General features: G+C 59.8%; 3 protein-coding genes across 5 annotated transcripts; 1 reads left to right on the top strand and 2 right to left on the bottom strand.

Annotated features, from left to right (window-relative positions):
- Positions 1–241: 241 nt before the first annotated feature.
- PAAF1 (proteasomal ATPase associated factor 1) lies at positions 242–12333 on the bottom strand. 2 transcript variants are annotated; one of them, XM_029048525.2, is made up of 12 exons: positions 12257–12333; positions 8773–8813; positions 8241–8344; positions 7424–7513; positions 6770–6868; positions 6079–6229; positions 4606–4800; positions 3830–3921; positions 2642–2757; positions 2371–2453; positions 1379–1461; positions 453–629 (listed from the first exon to the last, which is right to left on the bottom strand). In XM_029048525.2, exons 1-12 carry the CDS (start codon positions 12301–12303, stop codon positions 552–554), a joined length of 1179 nt encoding a protein of 392 aa, XP_028904358.1. In that variant the 5' UTR covers positions 12304–12333; the 3' UTR covers positions 453–551. The 2 variants fall into 2 exon arrangements, with proteins under 2 accessions (XP_028904357.1, XP_028904358.1); XM_029048524.2 differs by lacking the exon at positions 2371–2453 and having other exon boundaries at positions 242–629.
- Positions 12334–12451: 118 nt separating this feature from the next.
- LOC100084288 (cytochrome c oxidase assembly factor 4 homolog, mitochondrial) lies at positions 12452–16799 on the top strand. The gene is made up of 2 exons (XM_007672671.3): positions 12452–12562; positions 16267–16799. The coding sequence occupies exon 2, from the start codon at positions 16276–16278 to the stop codon at positions 16537–16539; it is 264 nt and encodes an 87-aa protein (XP_007670861.1). The 5' UTR covers positions 12452–12562; positions 16267–16275; the 3' UTR covers positions 16540–16799.
- Positions 16800–17108: 309 nt separating this feature from the next.
- Positions 17109–26591, bottom strand: MRPL48 (mitochondrial ribosomal protein L48). 2 transcript variants are annotated; one of them, XM_029048555.2, is made up of 8 exons: positions 26539–26591; positions 22560–22612; positions 21630–21667; positions 20680–20768; positions 19813–19976; positions 18707–18809; positions 17868–17957; positions 17109–17337 (listed from the first exon to the last, which is right to left on the bottom strand). In XM_029048555.2, the coding sequence occupies exons 1-8, from the start codon at positions 26557–26559 to the stop codon at positions 17263–17265; spliced, it is 633 nt and encodes a 210-aa protein (XP_028904388.1). In that variant the 5' UTR covers positions 26560–26591; the 3' UTR covers positions 17109–17262. The 2 variants fall into 2 exon arrangements, with proteins under 2 accessions (XP_028904388.1, XP_028904387.1); XM_029048554.2 differs by lacking the exon at positions 26539–26591 and adding an exon at positions 22834–22917.
- Between the last annotated feature and the right edge of the window lie 206 nt (positions 26592–26797).

Genomic DNA, 26797 nt, shown 5'->3' with positions numbered 1-26797 from the left:
GCCGACGCGGAGGCCGCCGAGGTACCCGCACGGGGCCGGGGGCCGGCTTAAGCAGGAGGGCTCCCGGCCCGCGTCCCCCCACCGCTCAAAGGGAAGACCGCGACCGGAGGCCCCAAGGCCCTCGGCCTCCCCGCGCACGCGCCCACTCTCCCTCCCGCCCAACCCAGAGGCTGGGGAGCGCGACGGCGGGGCGGGGGGGGGGGACGGTCCCGGCCTCCCGGGGCGGAGGGGACAGCGCCAGTGCCGGGCTCCGGGGGCTCCGGGAACCCCAGTCCTTTATTCCAATCAGAGAGCGGAGGACGTTCTCTCAGGACCCCGCACAGCGGGGCCCGAGGGAACCAGAGAATACACAGCACAGAAGAGCCCGGGCCTCCACGCGGCAGTGGGGAGGGGCTGCCGGGTCCGGGCGTTCGAAGACCCTCCTCTCCCCTCCCCGCGTCGTGAGCCGGAGCGGCGGCGGCGGCGGCGGCCCGGGGTCCCGCAGGTCCGAGGCCTGGGGGTCGCGGGGGTCGCGGCATCGGAGCGGCAGCCGGGCCCAAGCGCGGCACCCCTCAGAGGTCGGAGAGTCGATATCGGCGCACCAGCCCGTCGCGACAGCAGGTGTACATCTGCTTCTCCCACGCGGCCACCTGCCGGGGACCCGCGTGTGAGGGCAGCGGGGAGGCGCGGGGGGCCGGGTTCGAGCCCGGAGGACCGTGCTGGGCAGGGCAGGGCGTTGCGGGGAGGGGCTGCGAGGAGAGGGAGGCTCGGCGCCCGCAGGAGAGAAACCGGGCTTGAACCCGTCCCGGCCCCCATCTGCGGGAGCTGGAGGAAATGAGCCAGCCGTGGCGCCGAGGGGGTGGCCTCCCAAATGCAGCGGGAGGGATTAAAGCTAGAGCTTCGATGATCCCGCCCATCCGGTCGCTACTCTTTAATCGGGCCAAGGAGACCTCGGAGAGGGTCCCGGGCAGAACGAGGGGCAGGAAACAGGGCCCGGCCAGGTGTCGGGCCTGGAGAAGGGAAGGCCGGGGCTCGGGGTGGAGCACTCTCCATCGAGGAAGGGCTTTAGGGGAGGAGGCTGTCCTCTGCGACCCCCGAGCACCGGCCGGGGGACGGCCCGACCGGAGGCCGCGGCCGCGAGGTGTCGGGGAGTGGCGGGGGAGGTGTCGCTAGTGGTGCCCCCGTCCCAAGGAGGGTTCCGAGCCCAGCCCCGGAGAATCCACTGGAAGGGAACACATTCTGGGGTCCCCAAGGGCCCCCCAACCCCCGGGCCTTCCCAACGCTGCCTAGGACCTGCCTCCCGTGGCTGGGTCCTTCCCCCAAGCCCGGTGGGAGGGGTAGCCCTGGGCGCGCGCACCCCCTGCAACCGGTCGGACCGGGCCCTCTCCCCGGGTCACACCTGATAGACGGGGTCGCAGTCCACGCCGGTCAGCTCGACGACGTGGTCCAGGTCCTGCCGGGTGAGGAAGCAGCTCCCATCGCCTGGAACGGAGCAGGGGTTCGGTTCCGGGGAGCCGAGGACCGCCGGGGGGCTCCCGCGGTCACGCCGTCCTGCCGACGCCATCCCGCCGACACCACCACCCCACCCCGGGACTCTTCCCGCCACCCAGCCGAAATGTGCCCGTCCACCCTCCCCGGGCACTTTTCCGGCGTAGCTCGCAGGGTTCCCGGGGAGGGTGGACGGGCTCGCAGCCCTGCCGGACCGCCGCCGACTCCCCTGGCCTGAACCCCGAGGCGGGCCAGGTCCCCGGGGTCCTCGGTACCGCAGGGCCCCCACCGGGACACGGGGAAGTGGGATTCGGGGGCTCCAGACCCCTCCCGCAGAACGCTCTCACTCTGGGAGACCCAATCCGGTTGTGGCCACCGGGGAAGCGGGACAGAGAAAGAGCAGAAGCCAGGGGGTCGAGATAATCCACCCCCAGAGGCCTGGAGAATCCCCTACCCCCCCTTCCCTCCCCCGATCAGAGACCTGAACCATCCACCCCCCTGGCCCGGAAGATCTCGGGAGCCCGGTAGCGGCTGCGGGTGCCGGAGAAATTTGATTTTAAGAGGCTCAATGAACTCTCTCTCTCTCTCACTCCTCTCCCACTAGACTCCACGTCACACTGGCCTTTCCGCTCCAGCCAACCGGCTCAAGGTGCCTCGTTTTCATCTCCTGCTGTCCTCTCGCTCCCTTTCCCTTCACACGTGCCTGACCACAGCTCTCCTTCTGTCCGAGCCCTCCCCGAACCCCTCCGGGAGGCAGTCGTTCCCCGATTAATTTTTCATATCCCTGCCCCTGTAACTGCCACTTCAGCCCCGGGGGGATTCCGTCCGCGGTAGGTGCTCAGTAAGTACCAACCGACGGGTTGTGAGCCGGCTTGAGCCCTCCCAGGACCCTCCCTACTCTACCGTGGCTGGTGACGAAGCCATCCCTGTAAGGCAGCAGAGAGTGCACCGGGGCCCCAGATCGACGGACCACCTGGACGGGGGTCCTGGACGGAGACAGGACATGAGGCAGAAGGAACGTCTGAGCTGCTTCTTCGGGACCGGGCCCGGGCGCCCGCCGCGGCAGGCGGGGAGGGGCGGCGGGATCCCGGGCTCCCCGCTGCGGGGCAGGGAGGACCCGGACTCCGCCACCCCCTGCCCCGCGGCCGGCCCCGCCCACAGCCCGGAGACCAACCCGCTATTCCGCACGTCCAGCTGGTAGACCTTCCCGTCCTGAGTGCCAGCCAAGACGTAGATGGAGGAGAGGAAAGCGCAGCAGTTGAAAGCGTCGGAGCCCTCGAAGAGGAAGACCTGGAGAGAGGGAGGAGAGCAGGTCACGGGAAAACCCACCGGTCCCTGGGGGCCGGTGCCGAGGCACGGGGCGGGAGGGCGAGTCTGTTACGGGGAGGTTCCGCGGCCCAGCCGCAACCCCCCGAGGGATGGGCGGCCCCCGTTCCCCGGCTCAGGCAGACCCAGCGTCCCCACCTCCCCGCCGCGGCGAGCGGCCCGGGGTCCGATGCTTCGTGCCCCTCGGGGGCGGCGGGGCAGAAACCCGAGGCCGTGGGGGTCGGCACCCGCCCGGACGCTGCCCGCTCAGAGGGCGCCTGCGGTCTCCCGAGACGGCGGCCTATCCGCACCGCACTAAACCGGCCCCATCCACACCGGCGACGCCGTGACCACGCCTGCCGCCCGGCCCGACCCGGGGGATTCCCGGCACATGGGCAGGCAGCTCTCCTGCCCACTCCTAAGGGGGCACTGAGGGGGCTGCACGGCTGGCTCCGCCCGGGCCTCCGGTTCTGCCAATATTCCAAGGACGGACCCTTCGCTCCCACCTGACGCGACAGAGGAGGAGGGAGGTGGACAGACAGCCCCACCTCATCGGGTTTGGGGCTCTGGCCTCCCGCCAGAGGGCTGTTCCCCGCACTCCACAACGCTGGATTTCTCTCAGGAGCCATGCAGAGCTAAAGCCCGACCCCGTCCCCTGAACCTGACTTCAGCCGCGCGAGCTCTGAAGATAGAGCGACCCTCCGGCACTGGGGTGCTGGGGGCTGAGCCCGGGGCTAAGCCGGTTCCGGTCCAGGAGCAGGGCTCCGCGCAGCCAGGACGGAAGCTTCCTTTCCCATCACCGGCTCCTGCAGGAGAGTCCCAGGGGATGAGCACACGGCCGGAGGCAGCACGCGTTAACCAAAGTCGCGAGCTTGAAAACTCCCAGCCTCGGAGGTCTCGAGGAGGAGGGGATCGCCGGGGAGGGGGGAAAGGAGGGGGAGGACGGCTCCCTCCTCTTCCCCTTCCTGACCCATTTAAGCAGCTCCGCGGGAAGCAGAGGAGGCCGGCGGAGCGACAGGGGGGCACCGGCTGCGGGGACGTGGTTGGGGGCACTTGCCGGCTGCCTGCTCTGCAATCCAACTGCTTGCAGCTTACGGTCCTCGCGGGCGAGCAGCAGCAGCTTCGCCTCCGTCCCGACCTCTCGCTCACCTGCAAAGGGAAGCGGGTCAGCACTGCCACAGTCGGAGACGACCCACGGGGGACTCGCTCCCTCCCAAAGCTGTGCAGCTGGGAACACCGGCGGGTCCGGGAGGAGACGGGCCAGACCCGTGGACGAACATCCCCACCGGGTCACCGGGGGAGAGTCAGGGACGGAGAGGGGGCAGCCGGGCGTGCTGGCCGGCCCGGCCCTAAATTTGACGGGAGGCTGGGTGTCCGGCGTCTGGGTGCCCCGTGGCCCCCGGGGATCTGGACTAGAGGTCCATGGGATGAGGCTGCCATCGGGGGAACAAATACGGGCGGGGAGACGTCGAAGTGTCTCAGACGGACGTGATCCGCACAGGTGTGAAGGGAAACGCCACGGCTGCCCGAAGGAAGTCGGGCCGCTCCTCCTGGGAGCTGAGCGGGAAGCGGCCTGCCGCGACCAGACCCCCGACCTCACAGTGCTGGAACTGGGGGGCCGGGGGGAGTGTAGCTCCCTCCACAAAGTGATCACGGTCACGGTCAAGGCGCGGCCTTTGGGCCCCACACGGCAACGAAGGACCTGGAGGCGCTGCCGTCAAGGGGGACCGGCAGAGGGTAGGGGTGGGCGAAAACCTCTGGCTGGAAAGGTTTGGGCCGCCCAGCCGTCCCAGCGCTGAGGAGGGAAGCCACCCCCACCCCCTAAGAACTTACTGGGAACCCTCTCGGGGGTGCCGAGATTCAGTGAGTTGTCGGCGGGCCCCACGGCCACGCCGTTAACAGGGGTCCCGCAGGCGGCCAAGACGCCCAAGCTGGCCGATCGCCCGCAGTCCCACAGCCGGGCCGTGCCGTCCCGAGAAGCGGAAACCACGTTCCGACCGCGGTCCACGATGGCCGTGTCCAGGATCCCTGGCGAGGGGAGCGAGAGTCTCGGTGCGAGGCGGCAGGGCGGGGGAAGGCGGGCCAGAGAGCGGTGGGACCAAGTGTTTGCGGCCCAGCGGCTCCCTGGCCCCTTTCTTTCTTTCTGGTATTTAAGCGCTATGGGTCAAGCACCGGTCTAAGCACTGGGATAGATTCAGATCGATCATGTCAGGCACGGTCCCCGTCCCACATGAGGCTCACAGTCTAAGTAGAAGGAGAAACAGGTACGGAAACCCTATTTTACAGTTGAGTAAACTGAGGCCCAGAGAAGTTAGGAAACGTGGCCAAGGTCACATGGCACCACGGACAGGCAGCAGAGCTGCTGGGCCTAGAACCGGCCGGAGGACTGACCGGCCGCCGGTCCCGAGCTGACGAGGGGAGACCCGCTGTGGCCCATATAGATCACCCGGGGTGGGGGTGGGGCCCTGTGGCTGTCACATGCACAACTTTGCAGGCACGCCCCCACACACGCCAACATACTCACCCCCAGGAGCGCTCCAAAGCACGTGTCTGTGTGAGCACGCTCTCTCTCCCTCCCTCTCCCCTTCCCAAGGGTCCTACCCGAACACCGGGGTTTGTCCGTCTTCTATTCAGAAAACCACGGGGACTTCATGGCTTTAAATTATATATTATAAATCACTCATTTATATTAATGTCTGTCTCCCATAGCTGTGGGCAAGGAACACGTCTGCTAACTTGGCTGAACTGTTGTCTCCCAAGCGCTCAGTACAGTGCTGTGCACACAGTAAGCGCTCCATATATACCATTCGATTAGATCGACTTCAGGACACGCTCACAAAATGGCTCGAGCACGATCGTGGCGAGGAATAAAAGGGGCCAGACCGACACTGGGAAACATTCGGGATAGAAGGGAATCAACTCCCCGCGGCCACGGGCCCGGGGCCTGCTGGAGGGGACCGCCCCCCTCCAACGCTGCCCAGCCCCGCCTCCGCCGCTATCTCCGCGGGGACCGTTCCGGGCCCCTCCGGGTGGTCGCCTTTGAGGAACGGTCAGTCGGTCATCCCTCCGGGGCAGAGCCGGGCAGGTGGTCACCCTGATGCTTGGACGGACAGAGGGTTCTCGTCCCTCCTCCCCAAGAGGAAGAGCCGACCGACCCTTGGGGTCTTGCCACCCGCCGGCCCAGTGGGGCTCGTCCACTTGGGAGAACGAAAGCACACAGTCTTCACCTGGGGGGGGGGGGGGGTGAGCCTTGTCCTGAACCTCACGACCTACTCCCTCAGCCCCCGCCCCCGTAGCCCTTCGTACCTCCTTTGTGACCTTTGAAGGTGACTGCGCATTTGGCATCTTCTACCGACCAGACCTTCAGCTGGGCATCCATCCCACCACTCAGAACCACAAGCCCTGACGGGAAAAACCTGCAACAATTCACATCAAACACATGTCCTTCCAACACCCTCTGCAAAAAGAAAAAGAGAATGCCACGCTAGTTCTCCCGTCCCCTTGCTCTCTTCCCCCCGTCGCTCCCTCTTTCCTTCCTCTCCGAGAAGCGGGTGGGGAGGCTGGCTCCCATAGGTAGTGGGATCGCTTCAGATCTCAGATCCCGGTGGAGGGGAGATCTCAGAGAGGGTTGGCACTGGTTCCCGGCGGGGGCCGCTGGCGTCACACCACGGTCTGAAGGGGACGGGACTTGGGCCCTCACTTCCCCGTCCTCGGCTCTGGGTCCATCCAGAGATTAAGCTCTCCCTCGCCCCTCGGCCGGGGCCGGCGTAAAGGGTCTGGACTCCACCTCTCGGGGCACTGAGCGGGAGTGTCTCAGGTCCCAGACCGGGGATCCGGGGTGGACGGGGGGCAAATGGAAGGAACCTCCGGGACCGCCCCCTCGAAATCCCCCCACCTGCAGCAGCCCCTGGCCTCCCTCCGGCGGACCGCCCAGAGCCATTATCGATGGTATTCATCGAGCGCTTACCGTGTGCAGGGCACCGTACTAAACGCTTACCCTGATCTCTCCGTTGGCCGCCTGCCAGATCTTCATGGTCCCATCCGTGCTGGCACTCACGCCCAGCCCACCCCCGCAGGAAACGTCCAGACACGTAACCTGTCAGGAGGCAGACGCCCGCGTCGGCTGACGGTCACGGGCCCCTCCCCCGCTTCACACCCTCCCGGGACTCCCCACCCTCCACCGGTCACCCCCCACCCCAACCCCGGCCTCCCTTGCCTTCCCACGCCACCGCAGCCCCGTCCGGGGGCCAGCCCTTCTCGGCGGCGCAAATGGGGGTTCGGCCGGAACCCCGCCCCTTCCCCCACGCTTCGGGCCACGGTGCGTCTGACTCGGACGAGCGTTCACCGCCCCCCCCCGGTTACCTCTGGCCGAGAGCTAAGCTTCTCCCCACCGGGGCCCTGGCAGAACGGGACTCCCCGCCCACCTTCCCCCAAGCCAAGGTGGCCGGCACCCAGGAAAGAGGTGCCTCCCCGCTCGGGACAGGACCCGCAACGGCAAGACTGGCCCGGCCCTGCATTCCGAAGAGACATCTGTCCCCTCCAGCCACTTCGCACGCCAACACGCCCAGCCCTAAAATGGGCCCCGAGCCAGTCAACACACGGGAAAGGGACGGGGCATCTCGCTTTCCTATCGCTCTTTCGACTCGCTTACGCTCTGCGTGTGAATCCTGGGAAAGGTGGCCTGTGGTGCCAGGAATCTGGAGGACGCGTTTTCCTTTGGACATGAAATACGGATGCTTTTCTAAGGGGGAAAGCGAAAGAGCGATGACCGGTTAACGCTGCCCCGCCCTCAGAAAACCTCTGGACTCTCGGCCGGTGCCCAACGTGTCGCATTAACCAACAGTACATCTACTAATTCCTCCAGGGGATTAGAAGGGCTTTGAACGTGAGGAGAACCGTTGTCTGGGGGGGGGGGGGGGGGTTGGGGGGTTTCAGGCAGGAAGAAGGGGTGACCAAGCCACAGTGAGCTCGAGAGAAAAAGTGTGAGCTGGGGTGTCGTGGGAGGGGAGAGCAGGATAAATAGTGGGGAGAAAACCGACTGAGTGCCTTAAAGCCGACGGTCAGGAGTTTCTGTTGACGCGGAGAGGAGCGGGCAACCACTAAGAGGATTCTGAAGGGGGGCAGATGTGTGCAGGATTAATATTAGAAAGACGACTCGAGCGGCAGGGCAGTAGGGACTGGAGAGGAGATAGGCCGGAGGCAGGGAGGCCCACCGAGAGGCCGATGCGATAATCTAGCTGGGCCACCACAAGCGCCTGGAATGACGTGGTAGACTTTGGGATAGAGGGGAAGGGTTGGATCTGGGAAGTGTGGTGGTGAAACGGCGAAAACCCGGAAGGCAGCCCAAATTTGGCGTCAGCCTCGCACGGGGGCCGCGCCGGCCACCTGGCTCTGCCGAGGGCCGGAAAGATGGCGGCTATCTGACAGCCACAGACTCGGGGCTGGGCTACTCCCCGTAGCGAGCTTACCCCGGTGACTTCGCTCACGACAAATCCTTCCGAGGCGGTGACCTCCGGCACCCCATCCGGTCCCAGGCCCTGGCAAGTCAAGGTGCCGTACAAAGTGGGTTTCCCTAAGACATAAAAACAGGTCCCTGGAGTCACAGGAAGCCCACGGTCACCTCTGCGAGCTGATCGGGGCCTCGGGGCGGGGGTGGAGAGTTGCGTGGGGGGAGCCCAACGGCGTCAGGCAAATGTGTCAGACGCCGCCGAAGAGTCCCGGGAAAGCAGCCCGGCACGAGCCCCCGCCACGCGGCGGGGACGTCGCAGGGAAGCGGCCCGTCGTGACCGCGGGGCCCGGGCCGGAGAGGGAGGAGGGGGCCGCTTAGGGGGGCTGAACGGGGCTCACTCTGCAGGATTCGCACCCAGCTCAGAGGGGCGACGGGACCCTACCCGGGGTGCCCACACCCTGCCCCGGGCTACGGCCTCCGCCGGCGCCTCCCTGGGGGACGCGGCCGAGGGCGCCGGGGTTGTCGGGCAGCGGAGGGGGCTCCGACGGTACCTGGGGAGTGACAGCTCAGCCAGACCTCGGCCTCGTTCCTTCTGCGGAGAGACACAAACCCAGGTCAGGCCGCGCCCCGATTCTGGCCCCGGCTCCTGCCCCCCCACGACAGACAGAATCCCCTCACGATAATAATAACAACGTCGGCATTTGTTAAGCGCTTACTGTGTGCAGAGCAAGCGCTGGGGGTAGATACAGGGTCATCAGGTTGTCCCACGTGAGGCTCACAGTTAATCCCCATTTGACAGTTGAGGTCGCTGAGGCACGGAGAAGTGACTTGCCCACAGTCACACAGCCGCCAAGTGGCAGAGGCGGGATTCGAACCCATGACCTCTGACTCCCGAGTCCGGGCTTTTGCCCACCGAGCCACGCTATTGGCTTCAAGGCTCTCCACCTACTCACCCCTCTTAAGTGTCTTCACTAGCTACTCTCCAACCCACTCCGCTCTTTCCAAGTCAACCTTCTCCTCTAGACTGTAAGCTTGTGTGGGTTGTGTATTGCTGTATTGGACTCTCCCGGGTACTTACTACAGTGCTCCACACGCTCTAAGCGCTCAATAAATACGACTGAACGAATGAGCCTTCCCCTGTTCTTGCTCCCACCTCTCCCTTCCCGACTCGCTCACACTCTCCCCCCGGCTTTCAGCCCCCCCCCCCCACGCGGACCCCATTCATTCAATAGTATTTATCGAGCGCTTACTACGTGCGCGGCACTGTACTAAGCGCTTGGAATGGACAATTTGGCAACAGAGGGAGACCGTCCCTGCCCAATGACGGGCTCGCAGTCTAATCTGGGGAGACAGAGGGCAGAGCGAAACAGAACGAAAGAAAAACAAGACACTATCGCGATATATAGAATCAAGGGGATGTACACCTCATTAATAAAATAAACAGGGTAATAAATAATATATCCAAAACATCTCTCCCCGAGTCACTGCCGGCATCGCGTCTTCTGAACCTTTCGGACTTCTCTAGTACTTATGAATACTTCTGAGCACTTCTACTCATCCCCAGCGTTGGGGGTCTGCTGTTACTCAGTTGATGACTGCTTATAATTAAGCAGCGGGGCTCAGTGGAAAGAGCCCGGGCTTGGGAGTCGGACGTCGTGGGTTCTAATCCCGCCACTTGTCAGCTGTGTGACTCTGGATAAGTCACTTCACTTCTCTGGGCCTCAGCTCCCTCATCTGTCCAACGGGGATGAAAACTGTGAGCCCCACGGGGGACAACCTGCTGGCCTTGTAATAGTAATAATAATGTTGGTATTTGTTAAGCGCTTACTATGTGCAGAGCACTGTTCTAAGCGCTGGGGGAGAGACAGGGTCATCAGGTGGTCCCACGTGAGGCTCACAGTTAATCCCCATTTGACAGACGAGGGAACCGAGGCCCAGAGAAGCGAAGTGACTTGCCCACAGACACACAGCTAAGTGGCAGAGCCGGGAGTCGAACTCATGACCTCTGACTCCGAAGCCCAGGCTCCTTCCACTGAGCCACGCTGCTTCCAGCGGGATGGGATTTAAGTGCTTAATAATGATGGGATGATCATCAATAATAGTAATGATGGGATTTAAGTGCTCACTAGGTGCCAGGCACTGTTCTAAGCGCTGTAATGGTATTTGCTAAGCACTTACTATGTGCCAGGCACTCTACTAAGCGCTGGAGTGGATACAAGCAACTTGGATTGGACACAGTCCCCGTCCCACACGGGGCTTCCAGTCTCGATCCCCATTTTACAGACGAGGCAACCGAGGAGCCAAGTGACTTGCCCGAGGTCACACAGCAGACGGGGGGCAGAGGTGGGATTAGAACCCATGACCTTCTGACTCCCAGGCCCGTGCTCGATCCACCACGCCATGCTTGAGAAGCAGCGTGGCTCAGTGGAAAGAGCACGGGCTTTGGAGTCAGAGGTCATGGGTTCTAATCCCGGCTCTGCCGCTTGTCTGCTGCGTGACCTCGGGCAAGTCACTTCACTTCTCTGGGCCTCAGTTCCCTCATCTGGAAAATGGGGATGAAAATATGTGAGCCCCATGGGGGACCACCTGATTCCCCTGTGTCTCTCCCAGCGCTTAGAACAGTGCTGGGCACATAGTAAGCACTTAAGAAATGCCATCACTATTATTACCCCAGGGCTTGAAACAGTGCTCGGCACATAGTAAATGCTTAAGAAATGCCATTATTATTATTATTATTAGCCCAGCGCTTAGAACAGTGCTCGGGATATAGTAAGCACTTAAGAAATGCCATTATTATTATTATTATTAGCCCAGCGCTTAGAACAGTGCTCGGGATATGGTAAGCGCTTAAGAAATGCCATTATTATTACTATTAGCCCAGCGCTTAGAACAATGCTCGGGATGTAGTAAGTGCTTAAGAAATGCCATTATTATTACTATTAGCCCAACGCTTAGAACAGTGCTCGGGATGTAGTAAACGCTTAAGAAATGCCATTATTATTACCCCAGCGTTTAGCTCGGTACCAAATTGTCCATTCCAAGCGCTTTGTACAGTGCTCTGCACATAGTAAGCGCTCAATAAATACTACTGAATGAATGAATGCCTGGCACATACTAAATGCTTAACAAATACTATCCTCATCATCATTATCATTATTGTTGTCAGGGCTCCCGAACTAGCCCATTGTTGGGCAGGGATTGTCAAGTTGTTCACTTCAAGTGCTTAGCCCAGTGCACTGCACACAGTAAGCGCTCAATAAGTACGGATGAATGAATGAGTGAATGAATGAGTGAATGGGTGCGTGAACCAATGAGTGAACGAATGAATGAGTGAACGAATGAATGAGTGAACAAGTGGATGAATGAATGAGTGAACGAATGAAAGAGTGAATGAATGAATGAGTGAACGAACGAATGAGTGAATGAATGAGTAAATGAGTGAACGAACGAATGAATAAATAAGTGAATGACTGAATGAATGAACGAATGAATGAGTGAACAAGTGAATGAATGAACGAACGAATGAAAGTGTGAGCGAATGAATGAATGAGTGAACGAATGAATGAGTGAACAAGTGAATGAATGAACGAACGAATGAGTGAATGATTGAGTAAATGAATGAATGAGTAAATGAATGAGTGAACGAATGAATGAGTGAACAAGTGAACGAATGAATGAACGAACGAATGAATGAGTGAACGAACTAATGAATGAGTGAATGAGTAAATGAGTGAGTGAATGAGTGAATGGGTGAGTGAACGAATGAGTGAATGGATGAATGAATGAACGAATGAATGAGTGAGTGAACGAACGAATTGAACGAACGAATGAATGAGTGAATGGGTGAGCGAACGAACGAACGAACGAGAGTGAATGCATGAGTGCGGTCGTTTGGGTGAGGGAAGGTTTTTCGCGCTTGTTTCTGTGTTTCCCGAGGTCCGAGTCCAGCGCGGGCGGGGCCCTGGGCGAGCGGCGGTGGGCGAGCGGCGGTGGGCGTCGGGGGTCCCGCTCGGCGGCCCCCGGCTCCGGCCTCACCTCAGGACCTGGGCCCAGTCGCTCTGGATCCTCACGGCGGCCGCCATCTTGGCCCGCCCCTCCCTCCTCTTCCCTCCTCCCGCCTCCCTCCTCTTCCCGCCTCCCGCCCCGGAAGCGGAAGTGACGGCCGCGGCAGGCGACCAATGAGAGCAGGCGGAGGGGCGCGCGCCGGGGACTCCGGCCGGGAGCCGTTGACCCCGGACCCAGGGCCGGAGCGCATGCGCGGGCGAGAGTCTGGGCGCATGCGCGCTGGAGCAGCGGGGGGCGAGCCGCAGCTCAGCTGGGGAGCCCAGGATTATCCATCAGGTGGCCCAGCACCTCCTCCAGGAGGCCCTCCCTCTCCCCCTTAAGAATAATGATTATTATGCTACCTGTTAAGCGCTTCCTATGTGCGGAGCACTGTTCTGAGCGCTGGGGGAGATCCGGGGTCATCGGGTTGTGCTCCCAGTCTGCATCCCCATTTGACAGATGAGGGCACTGAGGCCCAGAGAGGTTGATGTTGGTTAAGCGCTTCCTATGTAAAGAGCACTGTTCTGAGCGCTGGGGGAGATCCGGGGTCATCGGGTGGTCCCCCGTGAGGCTCCCAGTTTTCATCCCCATTTAACAGATGAGGGCACTGAGGTCCAGAGAAGTTGATATTGGTTAAGCGCTTCCTATGTGCAGAGCACTGTTCTAAGCGCTGGGGGAGATCCGGGGTCATCAGGTTGTCCCACATGCCATTCCCAGGCTTCATCCCCATTTGACAGATGAGGTCACGGAGGCCCAGAGACGTGAAGTGACTTGCCCAAGGTCACACAGCGGACAAGTGGGGGAGTTGGAATTAGAACCCACAACCTCTGACTCCCAAGCCCGGGCCCTTGGCGCTAAGCCACGCCCCTTCCCCCTCCCCACCGGTGCACACTTCTATATATGACTGATTATTTTATTAATGATGTGTATAGATCTGTGCATGTATAGATCTAGGTGTTTAGAAGCAGCGTGGCTCGGTGGAAAGACCCCGGGCTTGGGAGTCAGAGGTCATGGGTTCGAATCCCCCTTCTGCCACTTGTCAGCTGTGTGACTGTGGGCAAGTCACTTCACTTCTCTGTGCCTGTCACCTCCTCCGTAAAATGGGGATTAACTGTGAGCCTCACGTGGGACAACCTGATGACCCTGTATCTCCCCCAGGGCTTAGAACAGTGCTCTGCACATAGTAAGCACTTTAATAGCAACATTATTAATCCCCATTTTACAGATGAGGTAACTGAGGCACAGAGAAGTGAAGTGACTTGCCCAGAGTCACACAGCTGGCGAGCGGCAGAGCCTGGATTCGAACCCATGACCTCTGACTCCCAAACCGGGCTCTTTCCACTGAGCCACGCTGCTTCTCTAAGTGGTCAGATGCTTCACCACTTGTTTTGTTTGCTGTCTCCCCCTTTTAGACTGTGCGCCCATCCTTGGGCCGGGATGGTCTATCTGTTGCCCAGTTGTCCATTCCAAGCGCTTAGTACAGTGCTCTGCACCCAGGATACGACTGAATGAATGAATGAATGACCGGCTTGGTGGGGGGAGTGGAGCCTCCCGTCACTCTGTTGTATTTATGGAGCGCTTACTTTTCGCAGAGCACGGTACGCAGCGCGAGGGACAGCGGGGCTCCTTGGACGGAGCTCGGGCCTGGGAGGCAGAAGGATTTGGGTTCTAATCCCAGCTCCTCCACTTGTCTGCCGGGTGACCTTGGGTAAGTCACGTCACTCCTATGCCTCAATTCCCTCACGGTACGAAACGCGAGGGAGAGCGGGGCTTAGTGGACAGAGCATGGGCCTGGGAGGCAGAAGGACGTGGGTTCAAATCTCCGCTCCTCCACTTGTCTGCTGGGTGACCTTGGGTAAGTCACGTCACTTCTAAGCCGCAATGACCTCACCTGTAAAATGGGGATTAATAATAATAATGGTATTTGTTAAGCGCTTACTTTGCGCCAGGCACTGTTCTAAGCGCTGGGGTAGATACAGGGTAATCGGGTTGTCTCACGTGGGGCTCACGGTCTTAATCCCCATTTTACAGTTGAGGTAACTGAGGCACAGAGAAGTGAAGTTCACTCAATCGTATTTATTGAGCACTTACTGTCTGCAGAGCACTGTACTAAGCACTTGGAAAGTACAATTCGGTAACTTATCAACAGATAAGTGACTTGCCCAAGGTCACGGAGCACACACGTGGTGGATCCGGGATTAGAACCCACATCCTCTGACTCCCAAGCCCGTGCTCTAGCCACTGATGTACATCCCCTTGATTCTATTTATTGCTACTGTTTTTGTCTGTCTCCCCCAATTAGACTGTGAGCGCGTCATTGGGCAGGGATTGTCTCTGTTACTGAATTGTCCATTCCAAGCGCTTAGTACAGTGCTCTGCACATAGTGAGCGCTCAATTAATACTAAGCAGCGTGGCTCAGTGGAAAGAGCCTGGGCTTCGGAGTCAGAGGTCCTGGATTCGACTCCCGGCTCTGTCACTTGTCAGCTGGGTGACTGTGGGCAAGTCACTTCCCTTCTCTGGGCCTCAGTTACCTCATCTGTAAAATGGGGATTAAGACTGTGAGCCTCACGTGGGACAACCTGATTACCCTTTATCTTCCCCAGCGCTTAGAACGGTGCTCTGTACATAGTAAGTGCTTAACAAATACCAACACTATTATTATTATTAATTATTGAATATTATTAGTATTGAATGAATGAATGAATGAACGAACTAAGCCACACTGCTTCTGTAAACGGGATTAAGAGTGTGAGTCCCATGTGGGGCAGGGACTGCATCCAACCAGGATGTACTTAACAAGTACCATAATAATCACTATTAATAACATAAGACACATTCCCTGCCCACTACAAGCTTGCAGTCCAGAGGGAGAGACAGGTATTAATATAAATAGATAAATTACGGATATGCACAATAGTGCTGTGGGAAGAGAAGCAGCGTGGCTCAGTGGAAAGAGCACGGGCTTTGGAGTCAGGGCTCATGAGTTCGAATCCCAGCTCCGCCACTTGTCCGCTGTGTGACTGTGGGCGAGTCACTTAACTTCTCTGTGCCTCAGTTCCCTCATCTGTGAAATGGGGATGAAGACTGTGAGCCCCACGTGGGACAACCTGATTCCCCTATGTCTACCCCAGCGCTTAGAACAGTGCTCGGCACATAGTAAGCGCTTAACAGATACCAACATTATTATTATTATTGCTGTGGGGATGGAGGGAGGGGGGGATGAATAAAGGGAGCACATCAGGTCAACACAGGAGGGAGAAGAGAAAGAGGAAAGGGAGGCTCAGGTAGGGAAAGTCTCTTGGAGGGGATGTGCTTTCAAATAAGGCTTTGAAGGGGGAGAGTAATTGCCTTGGGTATGAAGAGGTAGGGCCCTCCAGGCCAGAGACAGGAGGTGAGAGAGTTGACTTTGAGGAACAGAGAGAAGGTTAATATTAGAGGAGTGAAGTGTGCAGGCTGGGTTGTAGTTGGAGAAGAGCGAGGTGAGGTAGGAGGGGGCTGGGGAAAACCAACCTCAGATCACTTCATTTTGGTCTGGTGAATGGCGCCCGTGAGAAAGAAGCGGTGAGGCCTAGCGCACGGGGCGCGGGCCTGTTGCCAGCTCCAGCACTTGTCTACCCGTGCAACCTTGGGCTAGACACTTAAGTTCTCCATGTCTCAGTTGCCTCTTCTGTAAAGTGGGGATTCAATATCTGTTCTCCCTCCTAAATCGCGAGCCCCATGGGATACAGGGACCTGACCTGGTAATGTTATAGCTAGCCCAGCCCCTAGCACGTAGTAAGCACTTAACAACATGCCACGGCTATCGGTAGATGTCTGGAGAGGGAGGTGAGTGAGACACGGATGAATTGAGGTCTGGGGCGCTGCAGACGGTGCCGCCTGGGTGGCCGTCAGAAGTGGGCACATCGTTAAGTCCTCGCCAGGGCGGCGGGACCAGACGTGTTCAAGCCGTGCCTTCCCCTCCCCGGCTCTGACGCCCTGTTCTTCTCTCTCCGCTCCCCAGGCGAAGGAGATGTCGGCCCCGGCACGCCCGAGTCACAACTGGAAGCGGCCGGCCGAGGACGAGGACGATCCCCTGGATCGCATGATCTCGCGCACCGGCTGTGTGGCTTCCCACCACGCCGTGCAGGAGTGCATGGCCGAGCACCAGGACTGGAGGCGCTGCCAGCCCCAGGTGCAGGCCTTCAGGGCCTGCATGAACGCACACCAGCAGCGCCGGCACCAGGAGCTGCAGCAGCTGCAGCAGCAGCAGAAAGCGGCCCAGGCCAGCAGCTGATGGAGGAGAGGCCGCAGCGTGGGACACGCGGGTGGGCAGGGCAGCCATGCAGCTGGCCAGAGAAGGAAGAAAGAGAAGCTTCAGAGCCCCGAGGGTCAGACTTCCAGAGAGAGTGGGCAGTGCGACCTTCGGGCCCATGGCCTGGGGGTGGATAGGGCCAACTGGGACTTGACCTTTCTGAGTCCATTGCATGGAAACACGAATCTGTGAGCAGGAAATCCTGGACCCCACCCCGCCCCAGTAAAGTGGTTTCCCTCTCAGCTTCCTGCCTGTTTTTTTGGCCAGTTGCGGGCTGTGGGCTAGGAGGGGTGGCAGGCCGAACCGGGGAGGGCCGGAGGGGCCGGGCTCCCCGAATCTTATGTCGTGATTCCAGGGATCTCCATACTCGGGCTTTACCTCGCCTGGCCCTCCTGGTCCTCAAGATGCCAGCAAGGCCAGGGGGACCGGGTTCCTCGGATCAGGAAGCTGGCACCGTGCTGGGGACCGCTACTTGGCTGGGGAGAGCTTAGCCACCATTCATTCTCGCTCTCTCTTGCTCCTCTCCCGCTCCCACTCCTGCACACACAGAGAGCTGGCCTAGAGTTATATTTCAGGGAAACGCATACAGGCCTGCAGGACAGATAGGCGAAGGTCGGCCGTGCCCACCAACGGGCACCGGAGGGATAGATCTCCCCACAGTCCGGACCAGTCCGGCATCCTGCGCGGACCCCCGCCGTCACCCCACTAGTTCAGTTTGGCCAGGAGCTCTTCCAGTTCTGGCCGTGACTTGAACCGCCCCTTGGTGTCTTCTTCCGAGTGCTGGGGAGTAAAAGAGGAGAAAGAGACAGATTACTCACTTGGGTCCCCGTGGCTCCAAAGACAGCTGGGACTCGTTCCGGAAGGGGGCATCTACCACCCTCCCTCCTTTGCGGACCACAGGTCCAGGCCTCCGGGGCCCTGCAAACCCCGGGCCCTCCGTTGACACCGGCCTGCACCTGAGGAGGGCTGCACCTATGCACTTGTTTCCCTTTTCTGACTTCATGTCTCAATTCGCCTCCCCCCGGCCCTTCCACCGCTCCATTCCACTCCTGGAAGGGAACGCAGCTCGGGGAACAGTGAGGCAGGCAGGCAGACGGATGGGCAGATACGAGGACCCCGGGGTGGGACGGAGCGGCCCGGCCCATCCCATCCCACGGAGGCGCGAGAGGGAGCGGCGGCCCTGTCGCAGCTCTGGATTCGGACCGCCCACCCTCCACCAAACCCTCGGCCCGTTTGAGGGCCGGGCCGGGACCCCCGGGGCCGTGGTTCCCGTCCGCACCCCGACCCCACGGGTACCGCCGCGCCCTCACCTCTCTGACGGACAGGTCCACGCCTTCGGGCTGATTGGCTTGCAGAATCTCCAAGAAGATAGGTGCAAATGTGGTGCTCAAACCACTGATCTGAAACAAGGAAACTCTGCTGGGGGGAGCGGAGGAATGGGGGCTTGAGGGATCACGGGGGGGGGGGATTTTTGTGTCCCATCAACGCAGCGGGAGAACAGACCTCACCCACGTGCCCCCAAGGGACAGGGGTCTTCCTGAGCGCCATCCCACTGGGAAGCTCTATACTCTTCCTGAGCGTTGCCCCGTGGGGAAGCTCCAGAGGCCTCCGCTCCTGCCCCCGGGGACAAATCATCCCCGCCATAGCTGGGTGAGACTTGGTGATGGGGGTGGAGAAGGGAGAACAGTGTGTGTGTGGGAGGGGAGAAGGGGGAGAGAATATATACAGCACTGGAGCGGTGGGTAGGAGAGAGGAAAATACACCCAGCAGCAGAGTGCGAGGTAGGAGAGAGGAGAATACACACAGTGGTGGAATGGGGGGTCGGGGAGAAGGGAAGACACAGAGTGCGGCAGAGTGGGGTTCGCAAGAGGGGAAGAGAGTGAAAGGGAATAGAGAATTCCATGGGGGCACAGACATAAGGGCTCAGCCAGGCAGGGGCAGGTGCAGGAAGCGTGGAGACGGCAGCCCTTGCCCTCGGCCGTGGCCCCGTGGACGGGGGTCCGGGTCGAGGGGAGTCCGGCTCCCAGCTGGAGGGAGTTTCAAAACCCACCTCGGGGAAAAGCCCCTGAGCGAGAAGCGACCCTGAAGAAACCTCAGCAGCAGGGACCAGCCCCCCTGACAGGGCTGGGCAGCCGGGCGGCCAGCCTACCTGCACCACCCGCTCGTGGGTGGTCAGCACCGAGTCCAGATACAGCTTACTGCCTTGGTCCTGCAGGAGCATCACCTCGGTGGTCTTTGTGGGCATCGCGTAACTGCAGAGACAGAGACCCAGGGGTCAGCTGGGGGGTCTTGGGACCTGGAGAGTCCCAAAGCCGGGACCCCAGGGGTGAAGGTCTGTGTGTTTGTCTTGTCTACACCTGGCGGGAGGGTACGTCTCGGGGGTGGAAAACCACCTGCCCCGCCTCAAAGGACAATCCAGAAATCAGGGAAAATCAGGGGAGATGATGGTCTTCACTTTGGTCAGTCTGGCGAACTGAGCCCCACCAGGGAATCCCCCTTCTAGACTGTGAGCCCGCTGGTTAGGGACTGTATCTGTTGCCGAATTGTACTTTCTAAGAGCTTGGTACAGTGCTCTGCACACAGTAAGAGCTCAATAAATACGACTGAATGAATGAATGGAGTCCTGGGTCAATGGATCCCGGTGGGGGAGCCACAGGGGACAGACAGACACACACACCCACGATAGGTTATAGTTTCGCAGTGTGGAATCGAGGTCAACAAGCTACATATCTGAAAAGCCTGCAGCTCCCTAGAGGGTCCCTACTAGACACACACACTCACGTGAACCCATGCCTGTTCTCGTGAGGTGTCCCTGATACTGGAAGAAGACATCTCTGGACGTGCAAGTGGGTCTGAGAAGGCCTAACGGAACTACAGTTACCCATCACAGAGCCTCACCTCTGACCTCTGACCCTGCCTAGGGGAATCTGAGTTTTGGGAACTGATCCGCCAGGGCGGGAGGAGCTCCTGAGTAAGTTTTCCAATGACCCAAGTCGGAGCCTGGACCGAAGAGGGTATCCCATCGCCGATCTGAACTTTCCTGGGTATCGGCCAATACCTTGATTTCATTTGGCGGGCAGAGGGGTGGAGGGCTTGTTTTTCTTCCGGCCAGTTGTTTGTTTTCCCTCTCGTCCCCGCCGTGCACCTCTGATCTGCGCCTGCCCGGTCGTCGCCGCCTCCTCCTCCTCGTCCTCCTCCCCCCAGGGATTGATGGGGACGGCCGAGCCCTCATCACGAGGGGGCGGCTCAGCGTACCTTTCCTCCACCTTGATGGACAGGTGGTTGCAGAGATTGTGCACATACTTGGAGTAACTCTCCACCAGGGTCATGTCGTAGGCCGTCAGGTGGACGTTCAGAACCCCGTACTCGGAGTCCGTGGGCTGCACCTCCACCTGCCCCGGCTTCTTCTTCTTCGCCGGCTGCGAGACAAGCGCAAAGAGAAAGTTCCGGGCTGGGCCTCGTCACCAAGAATTCCCCCGGGGACCGTGCTGGTTTTGCAGGGAGTTCCCTCTACGAATGCTCCCATCTCAGAGCCCAGGCTCTTCAGCGGCCACGTTGAGCTGATCCTCAACAACAGAAGAGCGGTTGGCAGGATGGGGTTACCCCAAAACGGACGCTTAGCCGCCCCCCAGCTCCGCTGCAGGATCTCCTCTCTCAGAGCCACCTCTGAGTCGTGGGAGGCCAGGGAGGGTCCCGGATCACCCGCCTCCTGCCCTTCCTCCTCCTCCGCCATTGGTCTGAAGGGTTTGGGGTTTCTGCCATCTCTCCTGCCCTCCCTCAAAGAGGGGTACTAACAGGCAGGGGAATGGACAAGTGGAAGGCGGCAGGGGCAGCTGCAGGATGGGAGAGAGGGAAGAGGAGAAGCAGAGGGCCGGGCTCGGCGCCCCTGAGAAATGGAGATGCTCCTGGCTCTTGTCTCTCACTCTAGCATTTCTGATTTTTCACTCCAGGAAAACAGGAGTGTGATTTTTGATCGGAAGCGAGCCACTGCCGAGAGCAGGGCGAAGGGAGCAGGGGGCGTGAGGCTGAGGTCAGCGTGGTCGGGCACAGGACGCATCCCTCTCCCCGAAGCCAGTATCCCATCCCTCCCGGGGGAAGGGGCCAGGGCCCGGCCCGGCTCACCTCTTCAGGGAGGAGCAGGTGCTCGTACCGGCTGATGCCGTGGGTGGGTCGCGTGCGGTGGTGTCGGAGGCTGTTCAGCAGGACGCCGCCTGAAACGAGACAAAACGGCCGAGGGGTTCTGGGGTCTGGTCTGGGCTTTGGGCTCCTTCCACACTCGCCGCTCTGGCAGAGGCGGGACCCGAACCCCTCCCTGAGGCTGGATCCCGGCCCACCCTCCCGGGGTCGCCCTCGGCTATCGGCTCCCCCAGAGGCAAACAGTCGACGCTCGCCGGTAGGGAAAATCGGCCCGGATCACGCAAAGCCTCGGAGAGCTGGGCTGCCGGGCCCCCGGGGCAAACTGGCAGGCAGCTGGTGGCCATCCTCTCGTAAAGTCCAGCCAAAAGCAAATGAAACAGAAGAGCATGGGGGTGCAGCGGGAGGGAGAGGCTGGGGACTGTGAAGAAACGGGGGGCTAAGTCTGGGGGGGCAGCGAGGGCAGAAGGAAGAAGGATTCACAACAAGCAGTAAATGGGACTCGGCTCCCCCGGTAAGGGTTGAATCTGGATGGCAGCGGGCCGCCCGGGGGGCCGAGGGCGGTCACGCCCCGGGACGGGGCCCCAATCTCCTAGAAGAGGGGCCTGGGCCGCACCGGGGGTGGGGATGGGGTCTCCGGGAAGGACCCGAGTCGTCCATCTGGGCTCCGGGTGGATGAAGGAGCGACTCTGAGGCGAGGCACTCCGGCGGAGCTCTGAGTCCAACTCTCAAATGCAGCGGGCAGAGACTGACCCGGGTTTGAGACCGAAGGCCCGGGGGTCCCGGGAGGGTGGCGGGGAGGGAGTCACCGGGGGGCTGGCGGCACAGGCCTGCCTACCCTCTCCTCTGGCCGACGGGCTACTCAGACTCAGAGCTCAGGTCATCTGGGGGCGGGAGCGTTAGTCGGGGCCGGGAGGAGTCGCTCCTGGTTTTCTTACCTGCACGACAGGCAGGATCGTCTGCGGCCTGTCTGAACCTAAGGGAAAACCATGTCGACAGTCACTGGGGAGTCCGGAACCTATGACGCTGGTGAGTGAAGACCGGATAAAGGCTTTGCTGCTCAGGGCCAACTTTCTGGGGCACCGCCCTGCTCCCTCACCCCTCGATTTGGACCCGGCCCCCCCAACCCAGGCTCTGAGGTTTCAGAGCCCTCTCTCGTGTTCTGGCTCCAGCCAGCACCGTGTGCTTGCCCAGGTCGTGCCCTGCCCACCGCCACAGTGTCTGTCAGTGTCTCGCCTTCGTGCCCTCGCCTTAGCCACGCTCTACCAGTTTACACCGTGCCCTCACCACAGCCGCCCTGTGTCTGCCCACGCCATGCCCTCACGCCTTCCCTGTAGCCACGCTGTGTCCGTCTACGCCATGCCCTTACCATAGCTGCAGAGGGCCAGGTGGGGCAATTTCCCTACCAGGACTGACGAGCTCCGGGCCTAAGGACCTCCACCCCCCCCAGTTCGGGGACCCTCAGAAGAGGGAGGTGATGACTCGGACACACAGAGGCAGAAGGCACGGCCCCTCACCTCAACCCTCAAACTCCCTGCCCGATGTGAGACTGGGGTCATTCGGGCCCGGCCGGGCCGCCTCCCGCCTATTGCTGGAGGGGCCCGGGAAGCGAAGCCCCTGGAGAACACAGTTGACACAGGAGGGAGTGGGGAAAGGAAGGAAGGAAACCCTCAGGCCCCGTCCACCCCGTCCCCACTGGCCGGGCCGTTCAGGAAAGGAACACGTCCGCTAACTCTGTTGTACTCTACCAAGCGCTCAGCACAGTGCTCCGCACCTAGTAAACCGTCAGTAAATACCACCTATGATAAGGGGCTCCCCGATCTTGCCTCTCTCCAGAGTTGCAAGGGAAACTAAGACATCAAACTTACCTATCCAGGGACCGAACCTGGCGTAAGAAGGCATCATTCCTCAGGCACAGAACCTGCGGCAAAAGGCAACATTGGGACAGTCAGTAGGACACATTCGAGGAACAAAGGGGCAGATGAGCACGAGCATTCCTGGATCGGCGTTGCAGACCCTTCTGCCCAAGGCTCGGGATCCGAAAGGAGCACCAGGGCACGAGGTGGAACTGGGTGCTTCTTGCCCCCCTGAACCCCCTCCTCCATAGTTAGGGACACCCCTGATTCTCCCCCAGTGACCTACCATGGACCACTCCCATTTTAGTCCTCCAGAAGTAGGCCCTCCTTGGCTTGGAATCTGAATTTCTCCCATTGTTCCGATTTCCACATGGGAATCTGGGTTTTAGACCTCGGGCAGCAAGAGTGGAAGAGGTGACAGTCCTCTGATGTGGGAGAAAATGCTTCCTGTCCCTAAATTCTCAGGGTCTTCGGGAGTAAAATGACCGATTTTGGGACTGAGTCTCCAGACCCATGGCCTAAGCAGCCAACAGCAAGAAGCAGTGGCATAGGAAAGAATCTGAGAGAAGGCAGCATGGTGTAGTGGATAGAGACCGGGCCTGGAAGTCGGAAGGACATGGGTTCGAATTCCGGCTGCACCACTTAATAATAATAATGGTGGTATTTGTTAAGCGCTTACTATGTGCAAAGCACTGTTCTAAGCACTGGGGGAGATACAAGGTGATCAGGTTGTCCCACATGGGGCTCACAGTCTTAATCCCCATTTTACAGATGAGGTAACTGAGGCACAGAGAAGTTAAGTGACTTGCCCAGAGTCACACAGCTGGCAAGGGGCAGAGCCGGGATTCAAACCCATGACCTCTGACTCCCAAGCCCGGGCTCTTTCCACTGAGCCACGCTGCTTCTCTTGTTTACTGGGTGAACTTGGGCAAGTCACTTCACTTCTCTGGGCCTCGGTTACCTCATCTATAAAATGGGGATCGTCTCCCAATTTGTATCTATCCTAGCGCTTAGTTCAGTTGCTGGCCCATAGTAAGCGCTTCACAAATACTACAGTTATTATCGTTATCGAAGCTGAGGCCCACAGGGAGGAAGTGAATGAGGGAAGAGAGGGACGTTATGAGGAAGAGAGGGAATTACAAGCGTTTAGTACAGTGCTCTGCACACAGTAAGCGCTCAATAAATATGTCTGAATGAATGAAAAACGAGCTTCCTCCTTGTTCCACAGCCAGGATGAGGAGAAAGTCTACCCAACTGGGGCAATCCTCGAAGCCACGGGTCAAAATTGCTGGAGTCCCCGGGGTCCCTCAGCCCCTAAATCTTCTTGGCCAGTTCAGCCCCGAGCGGGGAAGAAGGGCAGCTAGGAGTTCCCCAGACAACAGTTGCTCTTCAGCATCAAGGCGGCTTCTGCAAACACCGACACGGCTCCGGAGGTGAACGATTCTGGTGGGACAGGGTCCCGTACCTAATTTTCACCTGTATACTCTTTCCTAGTGCTTGGCTCATAGAAGGTGCTTTAATAGAGAATACTAAAGATACGAAAACTAATACTCTCATTATCACCTGCTTTGTGACCTTGGGTGAGTCACCTAGCCTTTCTATGCCTCAGTAAAATGGGGATTAAATACCATTCCCTATTCCCAATAGAATCTGAGTCCCACATGGGTCTGGGATCATGTCCCTGACCTGATTATCTTGTATAATAATAATAATGGTATTTGTTAGGCGCTTACTATTTGCCTGGCACTGCACTAAGCACCGAGGTGGATACAAAAAACCCGGTTGGACACAGTCCCCGTCCTGTCGGGACCCACAGTCTCAACCCCGACTCCCCAGCCCGGGCTCTTTCCACTGAGCCACGCTGCCTCTAGTACAGTCCAGGACGATCCTTAGCACGTAGTAAACGCTTAACAAATACCACAATTAGAGAAGCAGCGCGGCTCAGTGGAAAGAGCCCGGGCTGGGGAGTCAGAGGTCGTGGGTTCTAATCCCGACTCCGCCACCTGTCAGCCATGTGACCTTGGGCAAGTCACTTCACCTCTCTGGGCCTCAGTTAACCTCATCTGTAAAAATGAGGATTAAAAAAAAAAAATGTGAGCCCCATGTGGGACAATCTGATTGCCTGGTAATAATAATAATAATGATGTTGGTATTTGTTAAGCGCTTACTATGTGCAGAGCACTGTTCTAAGCACTGGAGGAGATCCGGGGTCATCAGGTTGACCCACGTGGGGTTCACAGTCTTCATCCTCATCCTCCTCACCTCCGCCAAACTAATTCTCTTCCCCTCTTCAAAACCCTACTTCAAACTCACCTCCTCCAAGAGGCCTTCCCAGACTGAGCTCCCCATCTTCCTCTTCCACCCCCCTCCACCTCTCCGCAGCTTAACCCTCTTTTCCCCCCATTTCCCTCTGCTCCTCCCCCTCTCCCTTCCCATCCCCTCAGCCCTGTACCCGTCTGCTCGACTGTATATATTTTCATTACCCTATTTATTTTGTTAATGAATTGTACATCGCCTCGATTCTATTTAGTCGCCATCGTTTTTACGAGATGTCCTTCCCCTCGACTCTATTTATCGCCATCGTTCTGGTCCGTCCGTCTCCCCCGATCGGACCGTGAGCCCGTCAAACGGCGGGGACCGTCTCTATCTGTTGCCGACTTGTTCATTCCAAGCGCTTAGTCCAGGGCTCTGCACATAGTAAGCGCTCAGTAAATGCTATGGAGTGAATTCATCCCCATTTGACAGATGAGGTCACTGAGGCACAGAGAACAGTGCCGAGAACATAGTAAGCGCTTAAGAAATACCATAATTATTTTTATCATTGTGGTTACTAGGCCCACTCCTAGAAATCAAGGTTCCTCTGTCCAGGGTGGGGGTTTCTGAGGCGGGGGAAGGGGTGGATCTGGGGTGAAAGGAGCCGCATTGGAGCGGATGCCCCTGGCCCCGGCCCTGCCCCTGTCCTCGCCCCCTGCCACCGCCCCTGTTCTCACCCCCGGCTCCTGCCCTCATCCCCTACCCCTGCCCTCAAGCGCCTGGCCCTGGCCCTACCTCCTGCCCCACTCCCTGCCCTCACCCCCTGCCCCCACCCCGTGGCCCTGCCCCTGCCCCTGGTGTCACCCCGGCCCCGGCCTCACCCCCTGCCCCTGGCCTCCCCCCCTGGCCTCCCCCGCCAGGCTCTGGCCCCGGCCCTGCTGCCCTCACTCCCCGGCCCAAGGGCTGTCGGGAAAAGCGTCGTGTTCGCCCCTCTCCTCCTCTCCTCTCCCCTCTCCTCCTTTCCTCTCCTTTCCCCTCTCCTCCTCTCCTCTCCCCTCCTCTCCTCTCCTCTCCTCTCCCCTCCCCTCTCCTTTCCCCTCCCCTCCTCTCCTCTCCTCTCTCCTCCTCTCCTCTCCTTTCCCCTCTCCTCCTCTCCTCTCCTTTCCCCTCTCCTCCTCTCCTTTCCCCTCTCCTCCTCTCCTTTCCCCTCTCCTCCTTTCCTCTCCTCTCCCCTCTCCTCCTCTCCTCTCCCCTCTCCTCCCCTCCTTTCCCTCTCCTCTCCTTTCCCCTCTCCTCCTCTCCTCTCCTTTCCCCTCTCCTCTCCCCTCTCCTCCTCTCCTCTCCTCTCCCCTCCTCTCCCCTCTCCTCTCTCCTCCTCTCCTTTCCCCTCTCCTCCTCTCCTCTCCCTCTCCTCCTCTCCTCTCCCCTCCCCTTCCCTCCTCTCCTTTCCCCTTCCCTCCTCTCCTCTCCTTTCCCCTCTCCTCCTCTCCTTTCTCCTCCTCTCCTCTCCCCTCTCCTTTCTCCTCTCCTCTCCTGTCCCCTCTCCTTTCCCCTGTCCTCCTCTCCCCCCTCCTCCTCTCCTGTCCCCTCCTCCTCTCCTTTCCTCTCCCCTGTCCTCCTCTGCTCCCCCCTCCTCCTCTCCCTTCCCCTGTCCTCCTCTCCTCCCCTCTTTCCCCTCCCCTGTCTCCTGTCCTCCCTCCGGGCCCCCCGAAGGGTCGATCTGCGCCCCCCAAAGTACCTTGGGCAGAGCGCGGTTCATGGCGGCGGCGGCGGAGCCCCAGGCCGAGGCCGAGCCCGCCCCCGCCGCCTCCCGCCCTTCTCCTCCCGCTCCCCCTGCATTATCATAATCATCGCCTTGGTGCAGCCCCGGCTAGGTGCCCCGCACTGTGCTAACCGTTGCCGGGCCGCGGGGGGTGGGGGGACAGAGGAAGGGGACAATACAAGGTCATCAGCTTGTCCCACGTGGGGTGAGAGTGACTATTTTATTTTTTACTTGG

The sequence above is a fragment of the Ornithorhynchus anatinus genome, chromosome 20, assembly GCF_004115215.2.
Source record: "Ornithorhynchus anatinus isolate Pmale09 chromosome 20, mOrnAna1.pri.v4, whole genome shotgun sequence".
In the NCBI taxonomy this organism is placed as follows: Eukaryota; Metazoa; Chordata; class Mammalia; order Monotremata; family Ornithorhynchidae; genus Ornithorhynchus; species Ornithorhynchus anatinus.
This window is presented reverse-complemented; position numbering and strand designations above follow the sequence as displayed.

Coding starts and splice junctions, on each gene's coding strand:
- MRPL48 (XM_029048554.2), bottom strand. CDS start 22,902: ATGGGAGAAATTCAGATTCCAAGCCAAGGAGGGCCTACTTCTGGAGGA. Junction 20,769..21,629: donor CGATCCTGCCTGTCGTGCAG/GTAAGAAAACCA, acceptor GTCTCGTTTCAG/GCGGCGTCCTGCTGAACAGC. Junction 19,977..20,679: donor ACCTGCTCCTCCCTGAAGAG/GTGAGCCGGGCC, acceptor CTTGTCTCGCAG/CCGGCGAAGAAGAAGAAGCC.
- PAAF1 (XM_029048524.2), bottom strand. CDS start 12,303: ATGGCGGCCGCCGTGAGGATCCAGAGCGACTGGGCCCAGGTCCTGAG. Junction 6,230..6,769: donor CGGCCAACGGAGAGATCAGG/GTAAGCGTTTAG, acceptor TTCTTTTTGCAG/AGGGTGTTGGAAGGACATGT. Junction 3,922..4,605: donor CACCCCCGAGAGGGTTCCCA/GTAAGTTCTTAG, acceptor TTCCCTTTGCAG/GTGAGCGAGAGGTCGGGACG.
- LOC100084288 (XM_007672671.3), top strand. CDS start 16,276: ATGTCGGCCCCGGCACGCCCGAGTCACAACTGGAAGCGGCCGGCCGAG.